General features: G+C 40.1%; 1 protein-coding gene across 1 annotated transcript; it reads left to right on the top strand.

Annotated features, from left to right (window-relative positions):
* Positions 1–241: 241 nt before the first annotated feature.
* LOC131692428 (regulator of hypoxia-inducible factor 1-like) lies at positions 242–20,887 on the top strand. Its single transcript, XM_058979470.1, has 9 exons — positions 242–529; positions 603–746; positions 14,818–15,001; positions 15,064–15,162; positions 15,214–15,407; positions 15,470–16,011; positions 19,967–20,117; positions 20,180–20,366; positions 20,445–20,887. The coding sequence occupies exons 1-9, from the start codon at positions 320–322 to the stop codon at positions 20,720–20,722; spliced, it is 1,989 nt and encodes a 662-aa protein (XP_058835453.1). The 5' UTR covers positions 242–319; the 3' UTR covers positions 20,723–20,887.
* Positions 20,888–25,171: the final 4,284 nt, after the last annotated feature.

Below are 25,171 nucleotides of genomic sequence, written 5' to 3'. Positions count from 1 at the left end.
CAGTCACCCCAGCAACTTAATGTAAAATTACCTTTTATGACTGTATCTGACTGGAACTCATTGCGCGCAGCAGCTTCAACTTGACCTAATGTGACTTGAACTTCCCAACCAACGGTGCCGCACACGACCGTATTTTCTTTTGTCAACAGTGATTACAATGTGTTGAAAGCACTTGACATCCGAGAAATACCTCATGTGAACTGATCATTCAGTAACGAAATGCACTTAGTCAAACCAACTAATAAAAGGTACTCGTAAATAGTGCGGTGTGTTCATTTGTCGGATATGAGGACGATCGTTGATCTAGTCTGAACAGAACATGCAACCGAGTGGGAGTAACGCTACGAGGATGACATCTCGTTGGGCACAGTTTCTTCTGTTAGTAGCGAGTGCTAACTGCTCACTTAGTTCCACAATTATTCCTCCACTGTACCGGTATGACGATTACAAGCAATGTCTGCAGAGTAATTCTACGGCAGTTTTCTGCGTTCTAGTGGTCAACCATAAGACGGATACCGTTGACCCACTGGTAAGTTTTTTTGATTCGATTCCACCCGTGCTCAACTAAAATTTATGGTTTGCACATTTCTCCTCGTCGACAGGATTTGATTCGGATTGAGACAGGCTTCCGACGGAATGAGCTGGAATGGGGCGTTTGTGTCGCTGACTGCGTGGAGGAGCTAGCAGGAGTTAGTGAAAGCGAACGTCAACGATTGTACTATCCAAAGTTCACGATTAATCACAGGGTGAGTATTTTAGTATTAAGACATAAGAAATTGTTGTTGAGCGTGTGTATGAATGGAACCCTCGGTAATGTTCATAAAATATGCCTCTGGTTCATCCATATAAAACCTTTATTAAACTCCAAAAGAAGAATATCACTCGATTCATTAAATAATATTCATGGCTGAATGCTGCTTGTAAACCAGTATCTATAATTTTTCGTCACGCTATTGCACTGTACTGAGGTACGCCATAATATAGCGAGTTGTAAAAAAACACAGCTACTTTTCCAAAAGCGCCATTCAGCTAGGTTGATAGTGTTTTTAGCAACAATTTTGCAAAATTTGAATCATAATGGAGTGATTTTCTTTCACAGTTTAATGAATGTTACATACGAATAAACCGTTGAAAATGATCTAATTTTGTTCAACGCATACTACCAAAAGTTCTATTCTAACACATACTTACCCAAAGTTTCTTGAACCTTTTGGTTTATCGACTATATAACTGAGTAGATTATATACAAATGCAATTGGAATCTTCAACACCAGCCTACTATTATTCAATTAAAAGGAGCATACTCTTGTGACAAGCTTTGTGTTAATTGAATAGAACGAAAGGTTACTCACATAACAATTGTGCTACACTGAAGAAAGTATCCCGCTTGACTTAGTGAAAACGAATATTTTTTTCTCATACAGTTTTATGCGTTAAAGTTATGGCAATCACTCATGACCTATCGTCATTTATACATGGTCGGTGTTTAGTCAGAGCGGACTAAGTAGTAAAATCTCAAAAAGAGTCATAATGATAGATAGGGTTCGTCGCGGTGCGGATGTCGGCGGTAAATGGATTGTCTGCACCGCAAAAAATTAATAAAACCGCACTGCTTATAGCAACCGCATTGCGCAGTAATGCGATAAAATTTATGTATTTTTGCTTTTCTCATATAGAAAGGATATGCAATCACTCTAAAAATCGCCATCATAATCCCGGCCCAGAGGACCGAGTGTCAAATGGTCAAGGCTTTTGTTTGTCACGTTACAAGTTTACACATATTTCATAAGATAAGTCTGCAAAAACGATAAAATCAGATTCTATCATAATTGCACATTATTAAGGTTACTAAGCCGCACATTTTTTTCTACAGAAAGTTATTTTCTGTTATGAACAAGTTTCGTTTTAATGTCATTTTGATAAGTCTGTACACAATTCTAGCCAAACATTTCAAATGGTCCTAAATGCAAATGACAGTTTCTCTTTGTTTACTTTCTCTTTCGCTAATAACTCGGTAGTTTATACGTTTGTTACTCAACTATTTATTTATTTATTTATTTATTTATTTATTTATAATTGATATCAACAGACAGTGTGGTCTAATGATAATTTCTTAATCTATTTAAAAAGTCAAATTGTAATCTGCTACGTGGAATGTGAAGATCGAACTCGGATGACACTCTGTTGAAGGTCCGCTGCAAACCAATGATGGTACCGTTTACTCCATAGTTAGTCCGGCGAAGAGGTAATCGGAGGAATAAATTATTGCGAGGGCGAACGTTCATATTTATCGCACTGAGAAGCTCGGAGCAGTCAATTTGATTTTGCAAAATAACCGAAATCGTCATAGCACGGAATAGATCCCGCCGCACTTGCAATGTATCGAGTCCAATAAGCAAACCCCGGCTTTCGTAACTTGGCAGCTGGTGAGGGTTGCTCCAAGGCAATCGACGAAGGGCAAATTGAACAAATCTGCGCTGTACTGTCTCAATTCGATGGACACCGTTAAGATAATGAGGGTTCCACACAACTGAACAATATTCCAGAGTTGATCGAACAAGTAAATATCTGAAAAGTGCGTAGATATTCTCATTATGAACCCCAAACAGCGTGATGCCTTTGCGACAATATAGCTGATATGCTGTTTAAACGTCAGTCGTTCATCAAGAAAAACTCCAAGATCTTTGACACAATTCGCTCTGTCAATCGTGGATTCAGCTAGACAGTAATCGAATCGAATTGGCGTTTTTTTCCTCGAGAACGTAATGACCGTACATTTCTTAGGGTTTAGGGTCATTCGGTTGATCTCGCACCATTCCCCAAAGGTTTCCAGTTGGCGTTGAAGGAAAGCTGCATCATCAGTATTCCGGATTCTATGGTATAACTTGAGGTCGTCGGCGAAAGACAACCGTGGTCCTTCTAAACAAAAGTTGACGTTATTGAAATACAGAAGAAAAATCAATGGACCGAGATGGCTGCCTTGTGGAATACCAGATGAAGCAAAGAACTCTTCGGATACATAATCACCTATCTTGACTGCTAGACGACGATCACTGAGATACGATTGCATCCAACGGAGAATATTAGTACCAAAGCAAAATCTATCCAACATTTGCCACTGCAATAGCGTGATTAATCTTGTCAAAGGCAGCTGAAAGGTCCGTGTAGATAACGTCAGTTTGAAGTCCGTCCGACATGGCATCTGTAACATATGTTGTGAACGACAGAAGATTCGTAAATGTTGAACGTTTCGGCATAAATCCATGCTGAGTCTCGGAGAAATACTGTTTGCAGTGGCTGGAGATGGGTTCCAACACAGCCATTTCAAACAGCTTAGGAACTACGCTTAGCGTTGTAATACCACGGTAGTTGTCAACTACCTTTTTATCACCTTTTTCTGAACTGGAAACATGAAGGAGGATTTCCAGAGTTCGGGAAATACTCCGGTTGTTAGCGACAATTGAAACAGAGGACAAAGAGGTTCAATTAGACCGGCAGAGTATTTTTTTAGAATCATAGTTGGTATACCATCTGGGCCTGCCGAGGTTGAAGCCTTCATTTTGCCAATCGCCAGTTGTACCATTATTTATTATTGTCGATATTGATAGAGGTCAAAGACTGGTCTGATTGAGGTACATTAAGAGCCGCGCTTGAAACATGGGTCGGTGTCAGTTTCTCGTTATCGAGAAAACACTCGCGAACTTTTCAGAGAATAGTTGGCAAATCTCTTGTAAACTAGAGCTCATACATCCTCCATACCTCATCGTTGAAGGCAACCCGGATTCCTTTCTTTGCTCGTTTACATGCTTTCAGGTTTTAGGTTCGGACTTTAACTTACGTTGCACGTTTCGCAAGTAATCGGCATGGCAACGCTTCGATGTCTTTTTGTAGACTTGGTTAACATGAACGTAGTGTTGTCGCAGCACGTAGCCCCCAAACTTGGCATACTTCTTCAGAGCGGCTCTTTTAGTCGCTTTTAACCGTCTCAACTCGGCAGTGTGCCACGCTGGGTGCTTAGATTGAAGGCCACTTTTTTGGATACATAGCGATCGATAGCATAGCTCATAACATTGGAGAAGGTCTGCATTGCAACGTTGACATCATCATTGACTCTTAGCAGAATAAGCTAGTCGATCAGAGTTTTTCGATATATCCTGAAACAATATTGAAAAGTTTTAAGATGATGCCGTAATAATCGAAAGAGAAAGTAAACAAAGAGAGGCTCTCATTTGCACTTAGGACCATTTGACATGTTTGTCGAGAATTGTCGCAGTGAGTTTGAAGGTTGCCCGACTAAATTGAAAAAGTCTGTTCCGTTGGCCCCCAAATTTTCGTGATTGTGTTAAAGCTTGGAAAACAAAGAAAAATTTGAAACATAGTTTTCCTTAAGAAAAACTTGTTTTTCGATTTAATGCTGTATTCGCAATGATCTGTCACGTTACAACCAGGATCTGACATGTTACAGTTCTGTAGTTTTATTGAAGCAAAGATATCCAGGCAGTCATACACAAATCTTCCTTGATCTGGAAACTGAGTATTAGCGGAAAATTTATTGTTTATTTTGAAAAAAAGACATATTCGTTTTGATGAACAAACGTGAATAACTTATGAAAAGGTCGTAATTTCACGAAGTAACGCATTATGGCGAAAGAAAATCCAAAATATCTTAAAAGCATCTGCATTTTGAAGGATCCTTTTCATGAGCATTTTGAATTGGAAAAACTTTTTGAAATACATTCTATAACTAAATTATTTACAGAAAAATATGAAATTAAAAATTTAAAGATTCTTGAAATATGTTTCAAGTTGTTGTTAAAAAATCTTTAATTGTTATTTTCTTCACAATGTAATTATATTTTAAACCTTTTTTTATTTAATTAAATTCCAAGCGTGTTATGATTTTCAACGTTTGGTTTTTGTGAATAACTTATAAAAATGGTGTATTTTCGCTACTAGATATATTCGTTGAAAAAAAAACAATATATTTTCGGAATTTTTTTTATTTTTGAAGCAAATGATATTTAGTATTAATATTGGATAAGAAAAATTCATTTATGACTGGAAAATACTAGAAAATACTAAGAACTAGAAGCATACTAAAAGTCGTTGTGAAAAATGCATTCTTACTAATAACTTCTTATTAATGCAATTACAGTTTTTTTCTATTTTTAGGCTTGCTTTAACAAAAAAAATCATTGCTTTTTGTAATTCTATTTTTCAACTTTTTTTTATTTTTTTGTTTCAATTTCACCGAAAAATATAACCACAGAAGAATTAGTTCCCTAGAACTCGCTATGCACTGTTTAACTATGCAAAATTTTTAGTCTCCCACATAGATGAAACGTAAAAAGTTTCATCAGAATCGAAGATGGTCTCCATTTTTGACGTAATTGAATCAAACTTGATGCAATTGCTTTATAGCAGAAAACATCTGTCACGTTACATAAGATTAGCTGTGTTAGCTCAAAAATGAATAAACCTTTAAGGCATTCACAACACAATTTCAAAAAGTAGATTCAAAGTTGTAAGAAAAAATGTAGGTTAGACATTGTCTGCAAGCTGTTGGTGTGGTCCACAAAACTTTTTCGAATTTTCGATCTGTCACGTTACAAGTTATTTGTTTTTCATGACTTCACAATTAAAAATAAGCATTAATTCATATTCATCTCTAATTTTCAAGCAATATCATTAAATTTAAATTAGACTACTATGGAAAAATATGGTTCCAGGCAAAAAGTTGAAAATATGGATGTTGTTTACCCTTTTATCTCCTTACGGTCTTTTAGTCATTTTCAGATCTTGCAAGAAGCATCAACAAACTTTTAAAAATGTCAGACACGGATTTTTTTTCTGGGCTCACCATTCATTTTGTTTAATATTAGAGGTTATATACACTACCAGTAATAAGTTTAATATACACTTCGTTTCTAAGAAAAGCGACAAAGAATTACGATAGACTTGTTCTTTCGTGGTTTGGAATAGCGGTAGCAAGACTGAGAGCGCAAAAAGCATATCGCGATAACCTCATTCGCTCATTCTACCGTGGATTTATTGCTCTGGAGAAATAATGCCTCGTATTTATCCGGTGAAGTTATGTGAGTGCCAATAACTTTTCGTGTGAAAATGTGAGTTTTTATTGGAGCAGTGCCAAATTATACGGACTCATTTACTGATATGAGCGATAAATGCAATGCCTGGTGTGGACTAATGGGAAGGTAGCTCCGTCGACCAACATTCTTCCAGGCTTTGATGGCAAAAAATCCTTTTCAATGCAAACCATACCCATTTAATACAACCGGCCCCTGGATCATCATCGATATATCGCGTGATTTATCTAAAAAACAGTAGGGCGTGTTCGAAGGAGTATTTTGTCTACGTGCCTACCCAGGAAGTAGAGATTAATGGTGTAGCCTCCGAGAGGAGCTTTAATTACGAAATATGTGGTTGGCTCCTTCCAGTCGCTTTAGTCAGTCAATATGCAAGCAATTGCGTTCAGCCTTCACCAGATCTGTTCTTTTTTTTAACGGAGCTGGTCTACCTGTTCGCCTTTTTGTACCGCAATGGGGCCATAGAGTTACCCATTGTAGAAAAAAGGCACGGTGTGGAAAATGCGGAGAGAATTATGAAAAGTTTTGCTTCTGTTAAGAGACTCCTCATGAACTGTCGACCTTGCCCCACATATAAATTATACGGGGAAAAACTCAAGCACTCGTTTGAGGAACCCTCCGAGAGGAAATTGTAAAAAGGGCTACGTCACCGGCCACGGCAAGATTCTGACAATCCCATTGTGAGATGGATGGATAGTTTTATTTGAGGGGACATTAACTCTGTGGTCATTCGTCCCTGTCCCCATTGTGGGAACATCTTCTAATGTGCCTATAAATATTCAAAAGAGGAGAATCATTTCCTCTCCTAAGCTTCCTCGTAAAGGCTTGAGAATGTCCCTTGATGGGTGCTGTTACAAAACCGACGTAGGCGCGTCAGTCCTATTATTTTCCTAGGTTGTACACAATGCATTTGCATTATGTAAAACCTAGTAAACTTCCGATGTAGATCTTCCACAATTTTAACACAATTCGCCAGTGCCGAGAATACACTATGTAGGAGCGTTCTAGGGATCAAAACGTGCTATAATTTCAATCGGATTAGCCATTGTTTGGTACCAGGCACCAGTTGTCGCTTTTCAAGTCCGAATCAAAGGCAAAAACTTATTGATATTGTTTCCATATACATCGCACCTCAGCTGGTTCAACTCCCACGATATTCTACGTGACCACTATATCCGAAACAATCGAATCAAAACAAGAAATTCCTCCGATTGAACTGTACAACGTTTTGACAGGCTTGATGCTCTACATGCAATTAAAGGTCAGAGGAAACAAGTCTATTCGGCGCGACCAACCGTGGACGGTCTCCTACTCCGTGGTGGGCAGAGACTGCACAGAATTGTAAGCGCAAAAGTCTTGCAGGGACTTTCTGCATTTTGGATAGCCCGAATTTTTACGAATAGACGCTACGTTAGAAACGCAAATGAAAAACTTGATGAAGCTGAAAACGCGGTTATTGGCACCGGCTCGTCGACGGATTAACGAGAAAAACAATATTTCGTCTGGTGGCTAGGCCCTACGTTGTGTACATGATTCGAACTTTGATTGGAATACACGGAACTAAGAATCCTTTTTCGGCGAACTGCATTCCTTGTAGATCCACATCGGTGCAGTTCCAAGGAGACTCTCCGTTTGATGAATCATGGAAAGCACTACTTGTTTTTCCTAGGGAAATGGGGAGTTCCTGAGTGCTTTGTATTAACAATCGTACCAGATTACCTACCAAATACAAATATTAGTTTGAGCTCATTCACTTTGCTCCACTTCGAGTAATGAGAAGGCGGACACTTAGCCATTAGAAGGTAATATTTATGAACGATCGCGTACCTTCAACGAGTTTTTCAGGATTTCTTGTCAGAAGACGCTCGAAACTTGGCAAATGTCGTAAGAAAGTTTAGGAATCCCAAAGGTATTAACAAACCTTGGTTTAAAGGTGATGGATGAAGGTCGTGACTTCCTTCGGGTGATATCTCGAGACATGTCCAATCATTGTACGTTGAATGCGAATCACCGGCGTATTAAATCTCTTCGGCCACGTTCCAGTTAAGTGACTATCCTCGATCCATATCAATATGTCTCTCATTTACATATTTTTAAACGCGTTAGATATCCAAGTTTAGTTATCTCTTCTCTTTTTATTAACATGCTCACAGTTCCCTTGAAATATGATCCCAATTGTTCCTAGTGAATCCAAGGAGGCCAGTCGGTGATCCTGTTCATCATGTCCTGACAGTGATCTTCCGTTTGCCACGAAGCTGCAGGTTTAAATTCTTTTTTCCCTGTCCACCCTTTTTTCACTTTCCCTGATACGGTCTTTGCTGCTGATGTTGGAATTAATCCCTCTTGTATATTTATTTTGTCTTTCTTATAAACAGCCTACTAGTATTTCTCTTTGCTTCAACGTTTAATCAAATAAAAAATTTAAAAATGACAAATTGTACATCTAGTCTTTAAAAATATTTCTTACTACATGCTTTAGTCCGAATAAAATTGCAATAATATATTTTGTATATCGATCTTAACTACTTGTTATAAGATGTAGATGGGCCAAAATGTATTCCCCTTAATATAAATATGAAAAATAAATTTCAAACAAATCCTCATTATTATCCCATATTTTCAAGAAATTTAAATTGTAAATAAAAGAAATTTCTGAATAAAAAAGGTGAAATTGTTTTACATCCAGAATTTCAGACGTATGCATTTTGTATGCGAGACACTTTCATGGTTAATCTCAGGTTTTGGTTTGTTACAAACTTTCGAGTGGGTAATTCCCCCCACCTCGCAAATTTTTGGAGTGGGTTGTACTACCCATACTACCCACGTGTTCCGCCGGCCCTGAATATAACAATACTGTTACTTCCGTATTTTTACAAGAACCCAAGACACTAAGATTGTTCCCTTTAAAAATGTATGCATTGTAATTTTCCAAAGGCCAGTTCAAAAGTTCTAGCATTTAATGTATTTGCCCCTAATATTTGCCCATGGGGCCAATGGCACAAGCTTCAATTGAAGTTGGAGGGTGTCATAAATTGTCCAAGCTATGTGAAATTTGGTATTTGAGCTAACTTTTACACTTGTCACAATATGAAGGAAGGCTTAGAGAATTTCAAAAAAAATCGCTACCGTAAACCGGGGTGACTTTGATCACTCGAAACTTTTTTCGTAGATAGCTTATTAAACCAGAATAGTCTACCGAATCATTTTAATTTGAAATGATTTTTACTTTAAACTTATAAAATACTGATTTGTTATACTTTTTGAGCATATTGTTCGGTTTTGGTTACAAAAACTACAAAAAACCGTAATTTGACTTTACCTGATTTTTACGAAGCTTCGTAAAGTGTCTATTTTTTATAAAACAAATAAATCTCAGATTTGAGCAATAGTAATAAATTACAAGCGAATTTTTATTTTCCTTTAGATTGGGATGTGCCAAATTTAGTTTTAAGAGTGTGTTTATTTTAAATACATTTTTTGGTGAAACAAGTTGACAATTATTTCAAATTATTTAAAGCTGAAATTCGCTACATTTTTTTTATTGTTCAATATTCCAACGTGTTAAAATGGGTGAAACTTTTTGTACATCAAAAAAGCACTGAAATAAGACAATTTTAGCAGTTTTAAAGGTTTTCAGAATTTTTTATTCTAGTTGGACCAAAATTATATGAATTTTGGTTACTCGAATTTTACAGTACATTGAAATGCTTTGTATGATACCAATTAACATCTATTTAACAATGAATATATTTCCAGAATTAGTTTAAACAAACATTTGAATGAAAAACAGTGACATCAATCACTTAAGGTGGGTGAACATGCAGGTTATCAAAGTCACCCCAGAATACAAAACGGACTTCAACTTGAAATCATTTTTGGAAAAATAGTTGTAAGCGGACAATTTTAGGTAAAACCATCCAATCTTGTTCTCCATACATCAGCACATGGTTTAAAAATATTAAACGTGAAAAAAAATGTGTTGCGTCTAAAAATACGGAATGATTACTTCGAAAAGTGATCAATGTCACCCCGGTTTACGGTATATACCGTAGGAGGCGGTGAAATTTTGATTGAAAATACCGAAGCCAGTGGACCCTTCGAGGTTTGATCCGTCAGTATAAAACATCTTAGAGCAGTCGATTTCTCGGAATTTATTATAAAAAGGTTTGGAACCACTTGTGGGCGTATGTAGTCCGGAATTCCACAAATCTCGTCTTTCATGGAAAGAAGTTTGATCGTTTCAATAGATTTTTAACATATGAGGTATTACGATTGTATCGTTTTATGTGAGATATTCCAGTGTGACCGCAATAACCAACCTGCAACCAAATACAAATTAAATACGCCAAGGTCCCATACAAAAGGGTCATCATTTTATGACTCGCAGAAAACTAGATTTAAAGAACCCAATGCTTCATTTCTGCTTGACAAGTTGCAATTATTGAAAAATAATTATCAATGGCAACGCGTTTTGATAGACTCGGTCAAAGCATGCCGTTCTAGACATTAATTTTTGACAATATTTTTGCATCCTTTTTTCAGACAAGTTGTACAAATTAAATTGATACAAATTTTACTAAGTAGTTCTGACTTTACACAGGTAATGTACTTAATTCAATATGTTCATACTTTAACATATTTGTATTTGCTGCAACTCCGGAATCAAAAGTCAGTACTGAACGAAATTCAATAGCAGTCAATGGAAATAATATATCTTTCATTTGAAATCAAGTTCACTGGAAAATAGGTGTGGCATTAATTTAGTAACCGTCATAGGTGGCCAATGTGGTCAAAGCTACATTGGTCATTAGTGATCCAGACCCGCCAATTCAAGTAAGGGATCATCCCTAAATGACGTAGCATTTTTGAGTGATTTTTAACACCCCCCTCCCCGATCGTAGCATTTCGTCACAAACCTCTAAATACCCCCTGGTAATTGCGTAGCTTGACTACCCCCCCCCCTTGTCCACGTAAAAAATAAAAGAAAAGGTTAGTAGATGAAGCGGGTAAGATGGTCGTGGCATCAGGTCAACCCCTGTTCCCCTTTAAAAAAGCTACGGATCATGACATGACCCCCTACACCCCTGTCGCCACACATCATCACAAAAAACAAAACTCTCCCTCCCCCATATAATGCTACGTCATTTATGGATGATCCCTAATGTTGAATATATTCGAATATGACACATTCTTCCGTGACGTTTACAACGATTTGACGAATCTTCATTCGACAAATATGCTATTACTATATCAAATGAACGCCTACATCAAAACTTATTACAGATTCGGAAAGTAGATAAAATTTCACGAAAGATTCATATTTGTAGGATGAAGATTCCTCAAATCGTGGTAACGTCACGAAAGAATTTGTCATATGTATTACAATATTCGGACACCATGTGTTACCAGTTTATAATGGTATTTGCTGTGCGACCGTACTCTTCAACCCTAACTCCAGAACTGAAAATCGGATCAACTAATGGCAGCTCGGATCAATGGCAGCTTATGGGAGCGTCATACAGTTCATTTGATCAAAACTCACATTGATGCATTTTTTCAATTTTTTGATGGTGCCATTATCGATCAAATCTTGCGATTCAGCAATGCGGAAGCTCACGCGGTTGATAATGCAAAATACAAGGAGATTACTCGTTGTGAATTTCTTGTTTTTTCCTCGGGACAGTGGACAATATCGTAGAAGAGAAGTGCCGCGACGAACATACCTGGGACGCTGTCAACAGAGTGGTTACGAGCATACTCTCCGAGCTGCAGAGGAAGTGGCGGGGACCAACAAGAAGCCACAAATCGGGTTCCGAGAGAAATTCCGCCGCCGGGGAACTCTCTGACTGTGTAGACTAGGTCCATCGCCGGGGACCAGTTGAGTAGTACATGATGTAGCACCGAGTTTGGGTCGTCGGGGCACCTGTGAATCGGACGTCAAGCTTCACCGGAATTGCCGAACCGATCTCGACTCCCCACCGGGTTGCTCGTTAGTAGGCTAGATCCACCGCCGGGGATTAGACCGAGCAGACCGCGTCGCACAGCTCGCAGTGGGTCGTTGGGGCGCTGGTGAACTGGAAGTTACGCTCCTCCCGGAATCGCCGGATAGACCTCAGCACCTACTGGATGGCCCGTTGAGTAGGCTAGACCCATCGCTGGGCACTAGATCGAGTAGATCGGGAGGACGCGGAGAGCTAAATGTCACAGAAACGAACATCGGTATCAGGAGAAATCTACCGCTCGGTTTCAGGAGAACAGGCTTGAACCATTGTTGGGGAGTAGACCGAGTAGTTCGCAAACAAGTGAGGGTGGGAGCTGAATCACTCATCGGGAAAGTAGAACGAAATGGAGCGAGAGGGAGCCAAAGGGCTTAAGAAATTGTGGTGCTAAAATCAAAGAAGAATCGGTATCGGGAGAACTTCCTTCGTCGGGGAACTCTTTGTCGGTGTAAGCTAGATTCACCGCCGGGGACTAGACTTAGTAGACCGCGAAGAGACACCACCAGTCGCGGGCCATCGGGGCACCAGCGAACCGGACGCCCTGCTCCACCGGAATCGCCGAACTGACCTCGACACCTGGCTGGTTGGATCGGTTTCGGTAGAACTTCTCTCGTCGGGAAACTCTCCGTCTGAGTAGGCTAAGTCCACCGTCGGGGGCTAGACGGAGTAGTTCGCGAACAAGTCGGGAGCTTAACGAGTAAATGGCGCTGAATGGTGCGATAAGGGAGTTGCGGTACTAACTGGCACAAGGTAGCCGAGCCATGGTGCTGAATGGCACAAAGGAGCCGAAGGGCTCGGTGAATTGGATAATCTGAAATTTGCCGCCCAGATTGTCTTCGTAGGGGAGGAGCACTAGTCTCGACTCACAGCCTGACTGCCATGCAGAAATTGGAGAACTGTAGGTGTGTCGAGGAGTGGTGCTGTAACCCTGCTGAAAGAACTAACTACTAAGGCTGTGAACCATTTGGCGATTTTCTTTAACTTTTAGTTAAAATTTGGCAGTTCGAAAGTTATTTTCTCTTGAATGGAAAAATTTAACCGAGAGAGCGAACCATTTCAAAAGTTGACATATGGATAGTTATTTAGAATTGACAGCTGCGATGACCACAAATTGGTAGAGGTGTGAACATTTGTCGATGTTTTAAAATTAGTTTTTTTCTTATTACATTAAGTATGACAGTCATAGCCACGAAAAGTAATCATCCACATCCTGAAATAACACAAACAAATCTTAACACAACACGTTATCGTTTCCATTTTCATCCCTTAATTTTGTATTGAAAAATATTGACAACCTCAATTAGGTACAGAAAATGTTTCCACCTTTTTATTCTGCATCATGGGAAAAATTTTAACCATCGAGCTGTCAAACTTAACTATCGCTCTGTCAATTTTAACCATGCTCCAGAGTAGGGTTATTTTGCAAATAACTTTCGAAGTGTCAGATTTTAACTAAAAGTTAAAAATTTCACCAAATGGTTCACAGCCTAAGTAGTTGAAATAACTTTCGGTTTGAGAACTTTACACCAGACGCCCCCCTCAGTTGCCAACTCAACTCTCGCCTTTGTCACAATAGAATAAAAGCTCCTTGGGTGTCACCATTGCATTGTGGGGTATCGTTCGTGTTCGTGCTTGTTCTCGTCGTTCTCGTTTTTCAACTTTCGGTAGCGTTCGTCGCGTGCTTAAGAAAGTTGTGTTTCGTTTACACTGAATAAAAACTATTGAATGAATTTCGCTCAGTTCGCCGCGAGAATATATCAGAAAATCACCTAATGATTATTATTGTTATATAAATTTAAACGACATGTAAATCAATACGAATGTAAACATACAACGATTGAATCCAAAATTTGATTAAAAATTACGTTAAAATCAATTTTACACTTTCATTCGTGTAATATTACATGTCATTCATTTTACAGCAGTATTCGAGTAAAAATACATTGAAGTGCATTGATTTTCCGTTTAAAGGAACTGTAATTTTCAATCCACGTGTAAAATTATAGTAAAATTTGTTGAAGGAAGCACGACAAGTCGTGTGTATTTGTGGTGGAACTTAATTTTACATTTATATTCATGATCCAAATATGTGCATGAAAATAAACTTCAAATTACAAAATATTTTTTTCTGTGTAGTTTGGTTTGCATTAGATTTTTTATGTCATATGCCCCACACTGTTATATAGTTTGCTTTGCATTATATTTTTCACGTCATATACACCACAACCATGTTATCTAAATGAAGCATAATTTAATGGAATATATATATCAAATAGGTTGGATTTATAGCATCAGCTCACTGATGCTCAACAAAACTGTCTTTGATCACTTTAGCCATCATCGACGGATCCGGAAGCTTCAGTCAAGTGACTAAGTTCCTGAATTAAATCCGTACCTGTTTGTCAGAAATGAAAGTTAAACTCAAACAAAAGCTACCTGGCATTTCTATTAACTACTATTGAATTTCATGTGGATGGGAGTTCTTGTTCCGGAGCTATGAGTTGAAGGGGTGCGATCACACATCACAAATCCTCGGATTTTTTTACCTTTCGAATATAGAAATGAAACGTAGTTATTCTGAAAATCGATCTGGTCAATTTGTTTTACTAAGATAGGTTTCCTGGAGCTTTTACGAGGGCCAAGCAAGGGGGTTCCCCTTTTGTATCATTTAACCATGTAACCGTATATTGTTGTCCCCATTTCTTCTGCAGTACATGGTTCCTAACAACTACTGGCCGGAAAGGGTGGAACCCTACTATTTGACGTACGGAAACTTGCTGAATGCATGTGTAAACAACCGACTGCAGCGAGACTACAACCACACCCAGTTTGGTCACTCGGAAATTCAATATTGCATCCGTGACGATTCGCCTGAACAACGAAATGCTGGTATAGGTGTGCAACCGCATTCAACAAAGAAATTGAATTGTTTAATTTTGATAGCTTTCCTCTTTCAGATTGGCTGACAGTTTTATTTTTGGCAATTGTTATTATAATCACTATAGCTACGATAGGCGCCAGTGCAATAGATCAATTCGCAGATCGCCATCTTAAAGGTAATTATAAATTAAAATGAATGACATGATCATGCATCGTTCCTATTTCAGAAAATGTGGTCGTGTCTTCCTTTGCCGTGCAACGGAACTGGGTACGACTTTTACAGGAACCTAAGACTGAACTCTACCGAGATTTTGGATATATCGATGGACTACGCGTATTAATCAACATATTCACATTGGCCATTCATTGCTTGTTGGTGAGCGTATTCATACCACAAAATAATCCAGGTTTCATTGAAAGCGTAGGCAATCCACGGGTTCAAGAATTCAATTCAATACACTATCTAAATTTCTACATTTCCAGGTAATCAAACATCCTTTCACGATACTGTTAACCGCTACGACGCCGATAAGCGTGCAAAACTTTTTCGTCATATCCGGTATGCTGTTGACGGTAAACTTCCTGAGGGATATTCAGAAAAATCCCACACTCGACTCAGGATACTTCCGGACCAAAATAATCAACCGATTGATCCGGTTACTACCGGTGTACTATTTTTTTCTGCTGTTAACCCTGGTTGGAGATGGGCTGGTAGATGAACAACTTAGTCCTAACGGACAGAAAGCCATAACTTTGGAGCAACGTATTTGCTGGAGACATGGATGGAAGAATTTCCTGTTTGTGAACAATCTGCCTTCGGATGAGGAGATGTGTTTTCTCCACGGTTGGTATCTGGGTGCAGATCAGCAACTGTTCTTTGGTGTATTGTTTCTACTGGCACTCATTTGGAAGTTCCCGAAGAAAACCAAGGCTTTACTGTGGGTGGTTGTCATAGCTGCGGTAGTCATACCAGCAGGATTGGTTCACTTTTTGAAACTGGATCCGGTACTGCCCACGAGATTGTGGTATGTATTTGTGTGTGTGTGTGTATTTTGTTATTGGAGGTTTGGACACTCTTCGATATAAGTACAAGATTAATGAAAAAGATTTTCAACAAGTATATATTTCCTGATTGTACATCATATTAATATAATTTAATCTGTTCCACAATATTCCGCCACGTCACTCGGTCAGTTGCTGCTTGTCTCCAACCTCTTAGGTGCCCGATACTCGCTAGGTTCCTTAGTCCACTTAGTCTAGCCACCGGAAACGCTGCGCTCCTCTCCGTCTTGTACCTGCCGGGTTGGAGGTGAAACCCAACTTGGTGGGGTTGTTGTCCGGCATCCTCACAACATGCCCCGCCCACCGTACCCTTCCAGCTTGAGCTACTTTCCGGATACTTTGCTCACCATAGAGTCGCGCAAGTTCATAGTTCATCCTTCTCCTCCACACGCCATCCCCCTGCACACAACCGAAGATCGTTCTCAGGACCCTTCTTTCGAAGATTTAGAGTGCTTGCAGATCCTCCTCGAGCAATGTCCACGTTTCGTGCCCGTAGAGAACCACCGGTCTAATCAGTGTGTTTTACATTTCGTGCGGTGGTGAAGCTTCCTGGATCTCAAAGTTTTGTAGAGCCCATAGTAAGCACAACTTCCAAACATAATACGCCTTCTGATCTCCCGGCTGGTGTTATTGTCCGCAGTCACAAATTAGCCTAGATAGATGAACTCGTCAACCACCTCGAACTCATCTCCGTCGATCGTAATACTACTGCCCAAGCGTTCCCTATCACGATCGGTTCCGCCAGCCAGCATGTACTTCGTCTTAGACACATTTATCTTCAGTCCTACTCGTGCTGCTTCGCGCTTCTGTTGGCTATACAGATCTGCTACCGTCTCCTTGTTTCTACCGATTATGTCCACGTCGTCAGCGAAGTACACGAACTGTCCAGACCTCGTGAAAATCGAGCCCCGTATGTTGAACCCCGCTCTTCGCATTACACCACCCAGCGCTATATTGAACAGCAGGCAGGACAACCCATCGCCTTGTCTTAGTCCTCTGCGTGTTTCAAACGGATCCGAGAGGACGCCCGAAATTTTGACACAACACCTTACACCATCCATCGTAGCCTTAATCAGTCTTGTCAGCTTCCCAGGGAAGCCGTTCTCGTCCATCATTTTCCATAGCTCCACACGGTCCACCGTGTCATTTGTCCCTGTGATCGCTCAGTAGTTTTCACAGTCCAATTTGTCGCCTTTCTTGTATATCGGGGTGATGAGCTCTTCCTTCCACTCCTCCGGTAGCTGTTCTCTGTCCCAGATTCTTTCGATTATTCGGTGCATGCTTTCCGTCAGTTTCTCCAGACCCACCTTGAAGAGTTCCGCTTCTAGACCATCCTTACCAGCTGCCTTGTTGTTCTTGAGCTGTTGAATAGCCTCGTTAACCTCATTCATAGTGGGCGCCGGTACATTCCCATCGGCTGCGATACTGACATAATAGTCCTCCTCGAACGCCCGATTGTCCGCTTGCGCACCATTCAGATCTTCATTGTAGTACTGCCTCCACCTTTCGACCACCTCACGTTCGTCCGTCAAGATGCCACCTCCCTTGTCTCTATACATTTCGGGCCGCGGCACAAAACCGTTGCGAGAGTCATTTAGCTTCTTGAAGAGAGCCCGCGTTTCCTGAGAGCGATACAGCAGCTCCATCTCCTCTCTCTCTCAGACTCTTCCAGGCGGCGAGTATGCTGTTTTCGCTTCCGTCGATATGACTCCATGTTCTGACGAGTGGCTTGAAGCAACATCGCTGCGCGTGCTGCATTCTCCTCGTCCAATATCTCTTGACACTCGCCATCGAACCAATCGTTCCGTCGACTCCTCTGTACGTATCCCAGGACGCTCTCCGCAGTGCTGCTTATGGCTGCTTTAGTCCTGGTCCAGAAGTCCTCAAGGGGAGCATCGATGAGTTCCTTCTCCGGTGGCAGCGCTGCTTCAAGAAGCTGCGCGTACGTTGTCGCGACATTGGTTTCCCTCAGTCGGTCCAGGTTACACCGCGGCGAGCGCCGGTATCTTACACTGTTCACTACGGATACGGATAGTTTTAGACGCAGTTTAACCATCACCACATAGTGGTCCAAGTCGATGTTACCGCCCCGAGAGGTCCTTACATCGATAATGTCCGAGAAGTGCCGTCCATCAATCAGAACATGATCAATTTGCGTCTCTGTTTGTTGCGGTGATCTCCAGGTGCATCGGTGCAGGAGGCGGTGTTGGAAGAAGGTGCTCCTTATGGCCATGTTCTTGGAGGTGGCGAAATCGATTAGTCTAAGGCCGTTCTCGTTCGTCTGCTGGTGGGCGCTGAACCTTCCAATTACCGGTCTGTATTCCACCTCCTGGCCAACCTGAGCGACCTTAATGATGACGATCGTGACATCATGTCTTGGGCAGCGATCGTATCCACGCTCCAGCTGCGCGTAGAATTCGTCCTTGTCATCATCGCTACATCCGAGGTGGGGACTATGAACGTTAATTATGCTGATGTTGAAGACTTGCCTTGATCCTCAACCTGCACATTCTGTCGCTGACCGGCCACCATCCGATCACACGCTTTTGCATCTCCTCCACTACCATAAAAGCTGTTCCCAGCTCGTGTGTACTGCCGCAGTTGGTAGATGGTGTGGTTCCTGCGAAAGACCTACACCGTAGACCCCTTCCAACACACCTCCTGCAGCGCAACAATGTCGAACTTGCGATCTTTCACTATATCGGCAAGTATGCGAGTGCTCCCGATAAAGTTAAGCGACCTGCAGTTCCATGTCCCAAGTTTCTAGTCTCTTGTCCGTTTCCGTTGCGTACGTCTGTGCCAAATTTGTCCATCCGAAATTTCTTGTTGAACTTCCTGAGCATGGTATTTTTATGGGCGGCTAGCTAGGCCTGCGCCAACCTTGCAGTAACGCTGAAGGATCACGGGAGGAGAGAGATTTGGGCTAAGCGCTTATTTGAAGGCGGCGCTAGCTCGCCTTGTCAGGGCTGCTTTAGAGCATGTGGTATTTAAGCCTAGAACGTGTAGGGCCCATAACCTCGTCCTACCACACCCGCAGTCAGCTCCCGCTACTGGTTCGGGTCGCGAATCACAACTAGTTGCTATCGCGACTAAGCATTATCCACCACCTATAACCCGCCCGGTTGCTTGCAGCTCAGCTTCCCACATAGCGTTTCTCCACCAATACGGGGCCCGGGAATTTTCAACAAGTATTCCTCAATAATAAGATGGCGTCAATAAATCGGGCTATTTAGAGATCACCTCACAGCGTCTTATCAGCAAACTGAACTGTTTTGCATGCTGGAAACTATCCGTGGTCAGTCGTTTGCTTATGAACACAAGTACACACCTGTTGGAATGAATGTCTACTGGATACTGATGAAACGAAATCGATATCTGTATCCATCAGTTACTAAAATTATATTTGTACCAAAAAGGTCACATGTCTTCCATTCAGTTTCAATTTTATTCAAATTCTTTCGATCATACTATTTTGCTGAACCCAACAAATTTTTCGCAAAATTGCAAAGTTCTTGGAATCGACTACTGATTCACCACCATACGATGTTAAACCTTATTATCTCAGAAATTACTTCGTTAAAATGTTATAGCTTCTCCTAACTAAACTCTATTGAATTGTAGTCTTCCGCAAAGTTGTACACAGTTGAATTATCTTTCTAGTTTTCACTAACTATAAACCAAAAAATGTTTAAAAAACCCATACAAACATCAAGCTTTGTTGGTCCGGTAGCTATACTGGCCCGATTTAGTATAAATTTGGGATAGGTACTTCTGGTGTGACTAGGAATCGACTCTGGAAAGAACCGATTGAGTTTTCAAACATATTTTTAATATGGGCCTTTATATTCTCGGTTGTATACCTAAGCAAAAATATTTTGTAACTCGTAACATGTGTTTCATATTTACTCCTTATTGCAGTGAACTCAAATTGCTTCTATACTACCAACCCTACATGAATCACATCTATCAAACAAGCTATTGTAACATTCATGCCTACATTGCTGGAATAATCGCAGGATTCCTATACCATCAAACGAGAAATGGCAGGCTGAATCTTGACAACTCAAGGGTACGACACTATCACGTCACTATTATAGAATTTCCCCCTAATCAATACACCTACTTCCTCAGCTGTACAATCTAGTGAGAAAAGCATGTCCATTGATGATCATACTCGGACCGATCCCTGCTTTTCTATACTACAAATATGACATTCCTCGCCCATCATGGCCCACTACGCTACACTTTGTGTTGTACCATAACTATGGCATTGTTTTCGGAGCGCTGTGTTTTATTCATTGCTTTCGGAACCCTCCAGGTAAGACATCCCAACTGACTTTAACTTTAAAATTTTCGATAAGTTTATAACCAAAACTTCACTCCTATTTAATTTCAGATCAATTCCGCCGGTTTCTCAGCTCGCGATCGATGACCAGTTTGGGAAAACTTTCGTATAGCGTGTACGTGCTGCATATCCCACTGCTACGATGGATGATCAACTACATCCCGGTGATGGTGCACGTGTCCTTTCCTAAAATGCTGATGCTATTTGCGGCAACAGTTCTCGCATCGTACCTGCTGGGACTCGTAGTTTACCTTATTATTGAGCAACCGATGTGCTTGCTGCTGAGACACCTGTTCTTCGAAACACGCAAAACGTCAAAAGTGAACTGAAAACTGTTTCTATGATAATTATGGCTGCGTGCTGTGTTAATATTCGAATGTGATAATAATAATAAAAATGAGATAATAAGATAATAAGATCGTTGCACTAAGTTTAATCGAAATGTTTAACTGTCAGAACCGGTTACTGCGGCTTTGGACTTGGTAAGGCCATCATGGTCTGCTGGAAGAAAGGTGCCGCTTATACCACGGACAGGAAGGATTCTTAATTTTCATAGGGTCGTAGCATAGTTACTATGACTGCTATGTTCTGCGAAACTTTTCGAAACTAGATTTTTTAAATATAGTAGAAATACCAAATAGAAAATTCAGTTTTCATCCACCTAGTAAGGCATTTGTACCTTTCTTGTTGATGAAAATAAGATGTTCAATATAATTGTGGAATTGTCGATTCAAGGGGGTTTCAAAAAACATTCAAAAGCATTCTGATATTATAAGAAAATATTGAAGAAATTCAGAAAAATTCGTTGAGTGTAATGGAAATTATATTATTAAATTTTTTAAAATGTGGTATTTTAAGAAACCATTTTTGACATTTTTATCTCAAGGATGTTGTTCTTAATTGAGTGTTAGTATCTAGAATGATTTTCACCACTATTAGATCATTACTTAACTGTCATGAAAAATGCATATATTTCAAAAATTGATCAAAAAATTAGAACTAATTTAAAATGATATAATGACTTATTGTTACAGTGCTAAAATCGTTTGATCAATAACTTATTACTGACCGTCGATGAATCGGCGACCTTTCGTTACATAAATACTACTTCAATAATTCCAATCCGATCTGAAGTATCGACTATAATGGTCGTAGTCGGAAATGTCTATTACCGTGTTAATGGTTCATTTAACATGAGTAAGAACACAGTTTTCTCGCAAGCAGTCGGAGTTGTTGCATTACTAACAGGAAAACTTGATTATCATCGGTCTGCTATCTACGAACAGCAGTATGCTTCGAAACGCAACGTCGTAGAGCTAGATTTAATAATTAAATATGTTAGAGTGTGGTCAAAAGTGTTAAGCTGATGAGGTCACCGCCGTTCGCCAGTAAACGATAATGAACAACGTGCATATTGTTTTCTTTAAAGTTTAAGTGCAACCCCATAAAGAAGATTATGACAGCAAGGGCCTTTGATGTGTACTCGATTTTATTCAAATTTAGGATAGACTAAACAAGAATATCACTTATTAATCATATGCGAAAACATATAAATATTTTCCGTTATATTTTTTACATGAATGTCACATGTTTCACACCTAATTTCTTGAAGTTCAGTTACTTTCAATCGGAATGCGACATACTTTCACTTTGAAATCCATACAGTGGCGTAGCCAAGGGAGGGTTTTGGGGGTTAAAACCCCCTGCAAACCAAAATATTTGAATTGAAGAAAAAAAAGTTTGATGCTGACTAGTTTATTAAATATTCAAATAATAATTTTGGAAGTTTATTATCTGTTCATTACATTGAGAACCTAATTTTTAAACGTTTTAGGGACGTTTTTGTAAATTGTGAGAATGGGATCTTGTAACTAATATTTTAGTGAGGATCCTATAGTTGATAAATCATGTAAATATCAAGCAAAATAGCTCAATGAAAACGCCTACATAGAAACTGATGAAAAATGGCGTTTTACGCTTGTCTCTAACAGGTCAGAATCGGTTTTTTTGTGCATTTGATTTTTTTTGGGTTATCACTTATATAAAGTGCCACTAGCTAAGATTGGTAATAAAAAATTGAAAATTTTTCACGTTTTTCGCTATTTATAGTGTACATTTGGGTATCGAATTGAATAACGCCAAGATTCCATAATTTGGAAACCATCAGCTTTTGGAGGTTTAGTATTTAGCAGCATAAGTTTGTTGATTAATTTTTCCAGTTGGATGCATTACTAATTCCAATCAAATTTAGTTCGAGACTTAGTGTCTTCAGCAAAGTTTTCAAGAATGTTATTGCAAATAGCTTGGTTGAAGATATGCAACCAAGCTCAAAGCTTGGTTGAAGATATGCAACAAATATGTATTTGTGCATTAATTGCAGTGCAGCGCTCTAGCCAATTCCTCTACTCTGTGTTTGTGTAGCCCACATGACAGTTGATCATTGCCAGCGGTTCAACCGTCCTATTTTTTCATGAATCATAGGTAGATCCGGAATCTGTCGTCGACTGCGCGCGTCTCCAAGCTGATTCTTACAATTAACAATAAGGTGTACAGACTATCCTGTGCGATAACCGGTTTATACAATGCCCCAGCCTATCAGGATGTTTATGTCACCGATGACGAGCTTAACATTCCGCCATAGCCAGCTATCATAGACATGCTTCAGATGCGCATAAAATGCATCTTTCCCGGCTTCGTGAGGTCAGTGCACATTGATAATGCTCAAGTCGAAGAAATGGCCTTTGATCCACACTACACACATCCTTTTGCAGATCGCCTACCACTTGATCACGCGTTGGCGCATTTTGCCGTCGCTCGATTCCCGCATTTCCACACCTTTTGCCCCGTGTATCAAAGCTCTTCCAAAGCTGCGAGTTTTCAGCTCATCCTTTTTTGTTTGATTGTTAGTAAAGTGGTGTTTTGGGCCACTCGTTGAACTTGACCTAACCTGTCTCATAGTCCGTCACCCAACATAACTGACACCTGCGACAGGTATTTAGTTCTGCCTACGGTAGGGTTATAGCGCCCATGCCCGCTCACACCATCCCATTTCGCTATTACAGCAGAACACGGTAGTACCCAGTCGATCGCGGCCTAGAGATTAATTGTCATCAATAGTCTCGCCAACATTTTTGAAAAATCTAAGATTTTCGTCAAAACCACCTCCCCTCCCTCCCCTCCCCTCGCGTTGCGCGTGTGATGTTGTGCTGTAGGTCTCGTGCTTGTTGGGTCATTCGACAGAGATGTTTTGTGTCGTCTGCGAGTCACATGAAAGCATCGTTGGGGTACGGTAGGCGGAAGAGGGTACTTCTGAGAATGATAAGAAAATAATAGGGGCAGTTAAATCTGAATATTGATGGTTATAGTGGAGGGACATATAGAAGAGATCGCGACTTGCCAGTACATCTCGAACCGATTGAGTGATCTTCCTCGGGCCCGAAGGGAATCCAATAGTTGATGTCTGGCAGAACAGTACTCGGCGCATACCCAGACAATATGTTCAATATCGTGATAACCATTGACACAGGCGCAGATGCCGCTGTTTACAAGCCCAATACGTCAGATATGAGCGTCCAGCGTGTAGTAATTGGACCTTAGGGCATCGAAATTTTTTTTTAATTCTCAAAGCCCCCCCCCCCTCTCATATTGTGACAAATGTCAAAGTAAGCTCAGATGCCAAATTTCACATCATTTGGACAATTCTAGACTCCCGCCCACTTCGCTTGAAATTGGTACTATGGGAAAATATGGAGGAAAAATATATTAAATGCTATAACTTTTGAAGTAGAAATCAGAAAATTACAATTTATACCTCTTTTAAAAGAAATTAACTTTAGTATTTGAATGGAGATATTTCTGTTTCTAGAAAAATAAGGGAAAGTGGCGTACTGGGTGATTTTGGCCCCAAAATCCCCTATTTTGAATAATTTTTCTGCTCCGTGATGTAAATCATACATATTTTGCAATTTTTCTAATGTGAAAAAATCGAATGGAACCTTTTTGACCTTTGTCCGAATACGAAAAATTGGGGTTATAGGGCTTTTTGTCATTCATATTAAATTTTACCATTTTCTCGTGCAAGATGCTTGGGATGTGCTTCGGATGTATGTGATCCGGGATTTCACGAATCTCGTCTTTCATGGATATGTCGAAGTATACAGTTGTATCAGAAGCATAAAGGAGATTGATAGTTATTTAGAGTCGGCGAAAGACCATGCTGGTGCACCTTCTCAGAAAGAATTTTGATAGAAAGCCAAAAGCCCCCTTTATATCTAGAATAACTGAAGTCATCTGCTCTTTGCTAGCATAAGCCATTTGAATTTCTTTTGAGAGCAACGCAAGACAATCGTTTGTCCCTTTTCCTTTACGGTAACCAAATTGTGTATCTGAAAGTACACCATTTGCTTCAACCCAATTGTGGAGGTGAAACAAGATCATTTTCTCGAACAACTTTAGGATACAGGACAGCATTACAATCGGTCGATACAAGTTGTGATCGGAGGCTGGTTTTCCTGTTTTTTGGATGGCGATGACCTTCACTTGCCTCCAGTTATGAGGGACAATATTACACTCAAGAAACTTATTAAATAAATTCAACAAGCGTCCCTTGGCGGAGTCTGGCAGATTCTTTAACCAGTTAAATTAGGTTCTGTTTAGCCTTGGGGCTTTATTATTACCTGATAAGAGAGCAAGTGAGAACTCCACCATCGTAAACGGTGTTTCGTTCGCGTTATCCACGGCGCGGCGCGGTAGACCTTCTACGCCTGGGAGGAATCCGG

This window comes from Topomyia yanbarensis, chromosome 3 (assembly GCF_030247195.1).
Source record: "Topomyia yanbarensis strain Yona2022 chromosome 3, ASM3024719v1, whole genome shotgun sequence".
Lineage (NCBI taxonomy): Eukaryota > Metazoa > Arthropoda > Insecta > Diptera > Culicidae > Topomyia > Topomyia yanbarensis.
Note: the sequence above shows the minus strand (reverse complement) of the source record. Positions and strands in the feature narration are given on the sequence as shown.

Excerpts from the sequence above, each read along its gene's own strand:
- LOC131692428 (XM_058979470.1), top strand. The coding sequence starts at position 320 with ATGCAACCGAGTGGGAGTAACGCTACGAGGATGACATCTCGTTGGGCA. Across the intron at positions 15,408-15,469 it reads ATCCAGGTTTCATTGAAAGC|GTAATCAAACATCCTTTCAC; the intron begins GTAGGCAATCCA and ends CTACATTTCCAG. Across the intron at positions 20,367-20,444 it reads TTGCTTTCGGAACCCTCCAG|ATCAATTCCGCCGGTTTCTC; the intron begins GTAAGACATCCC and ends ATTTAATTTCAG.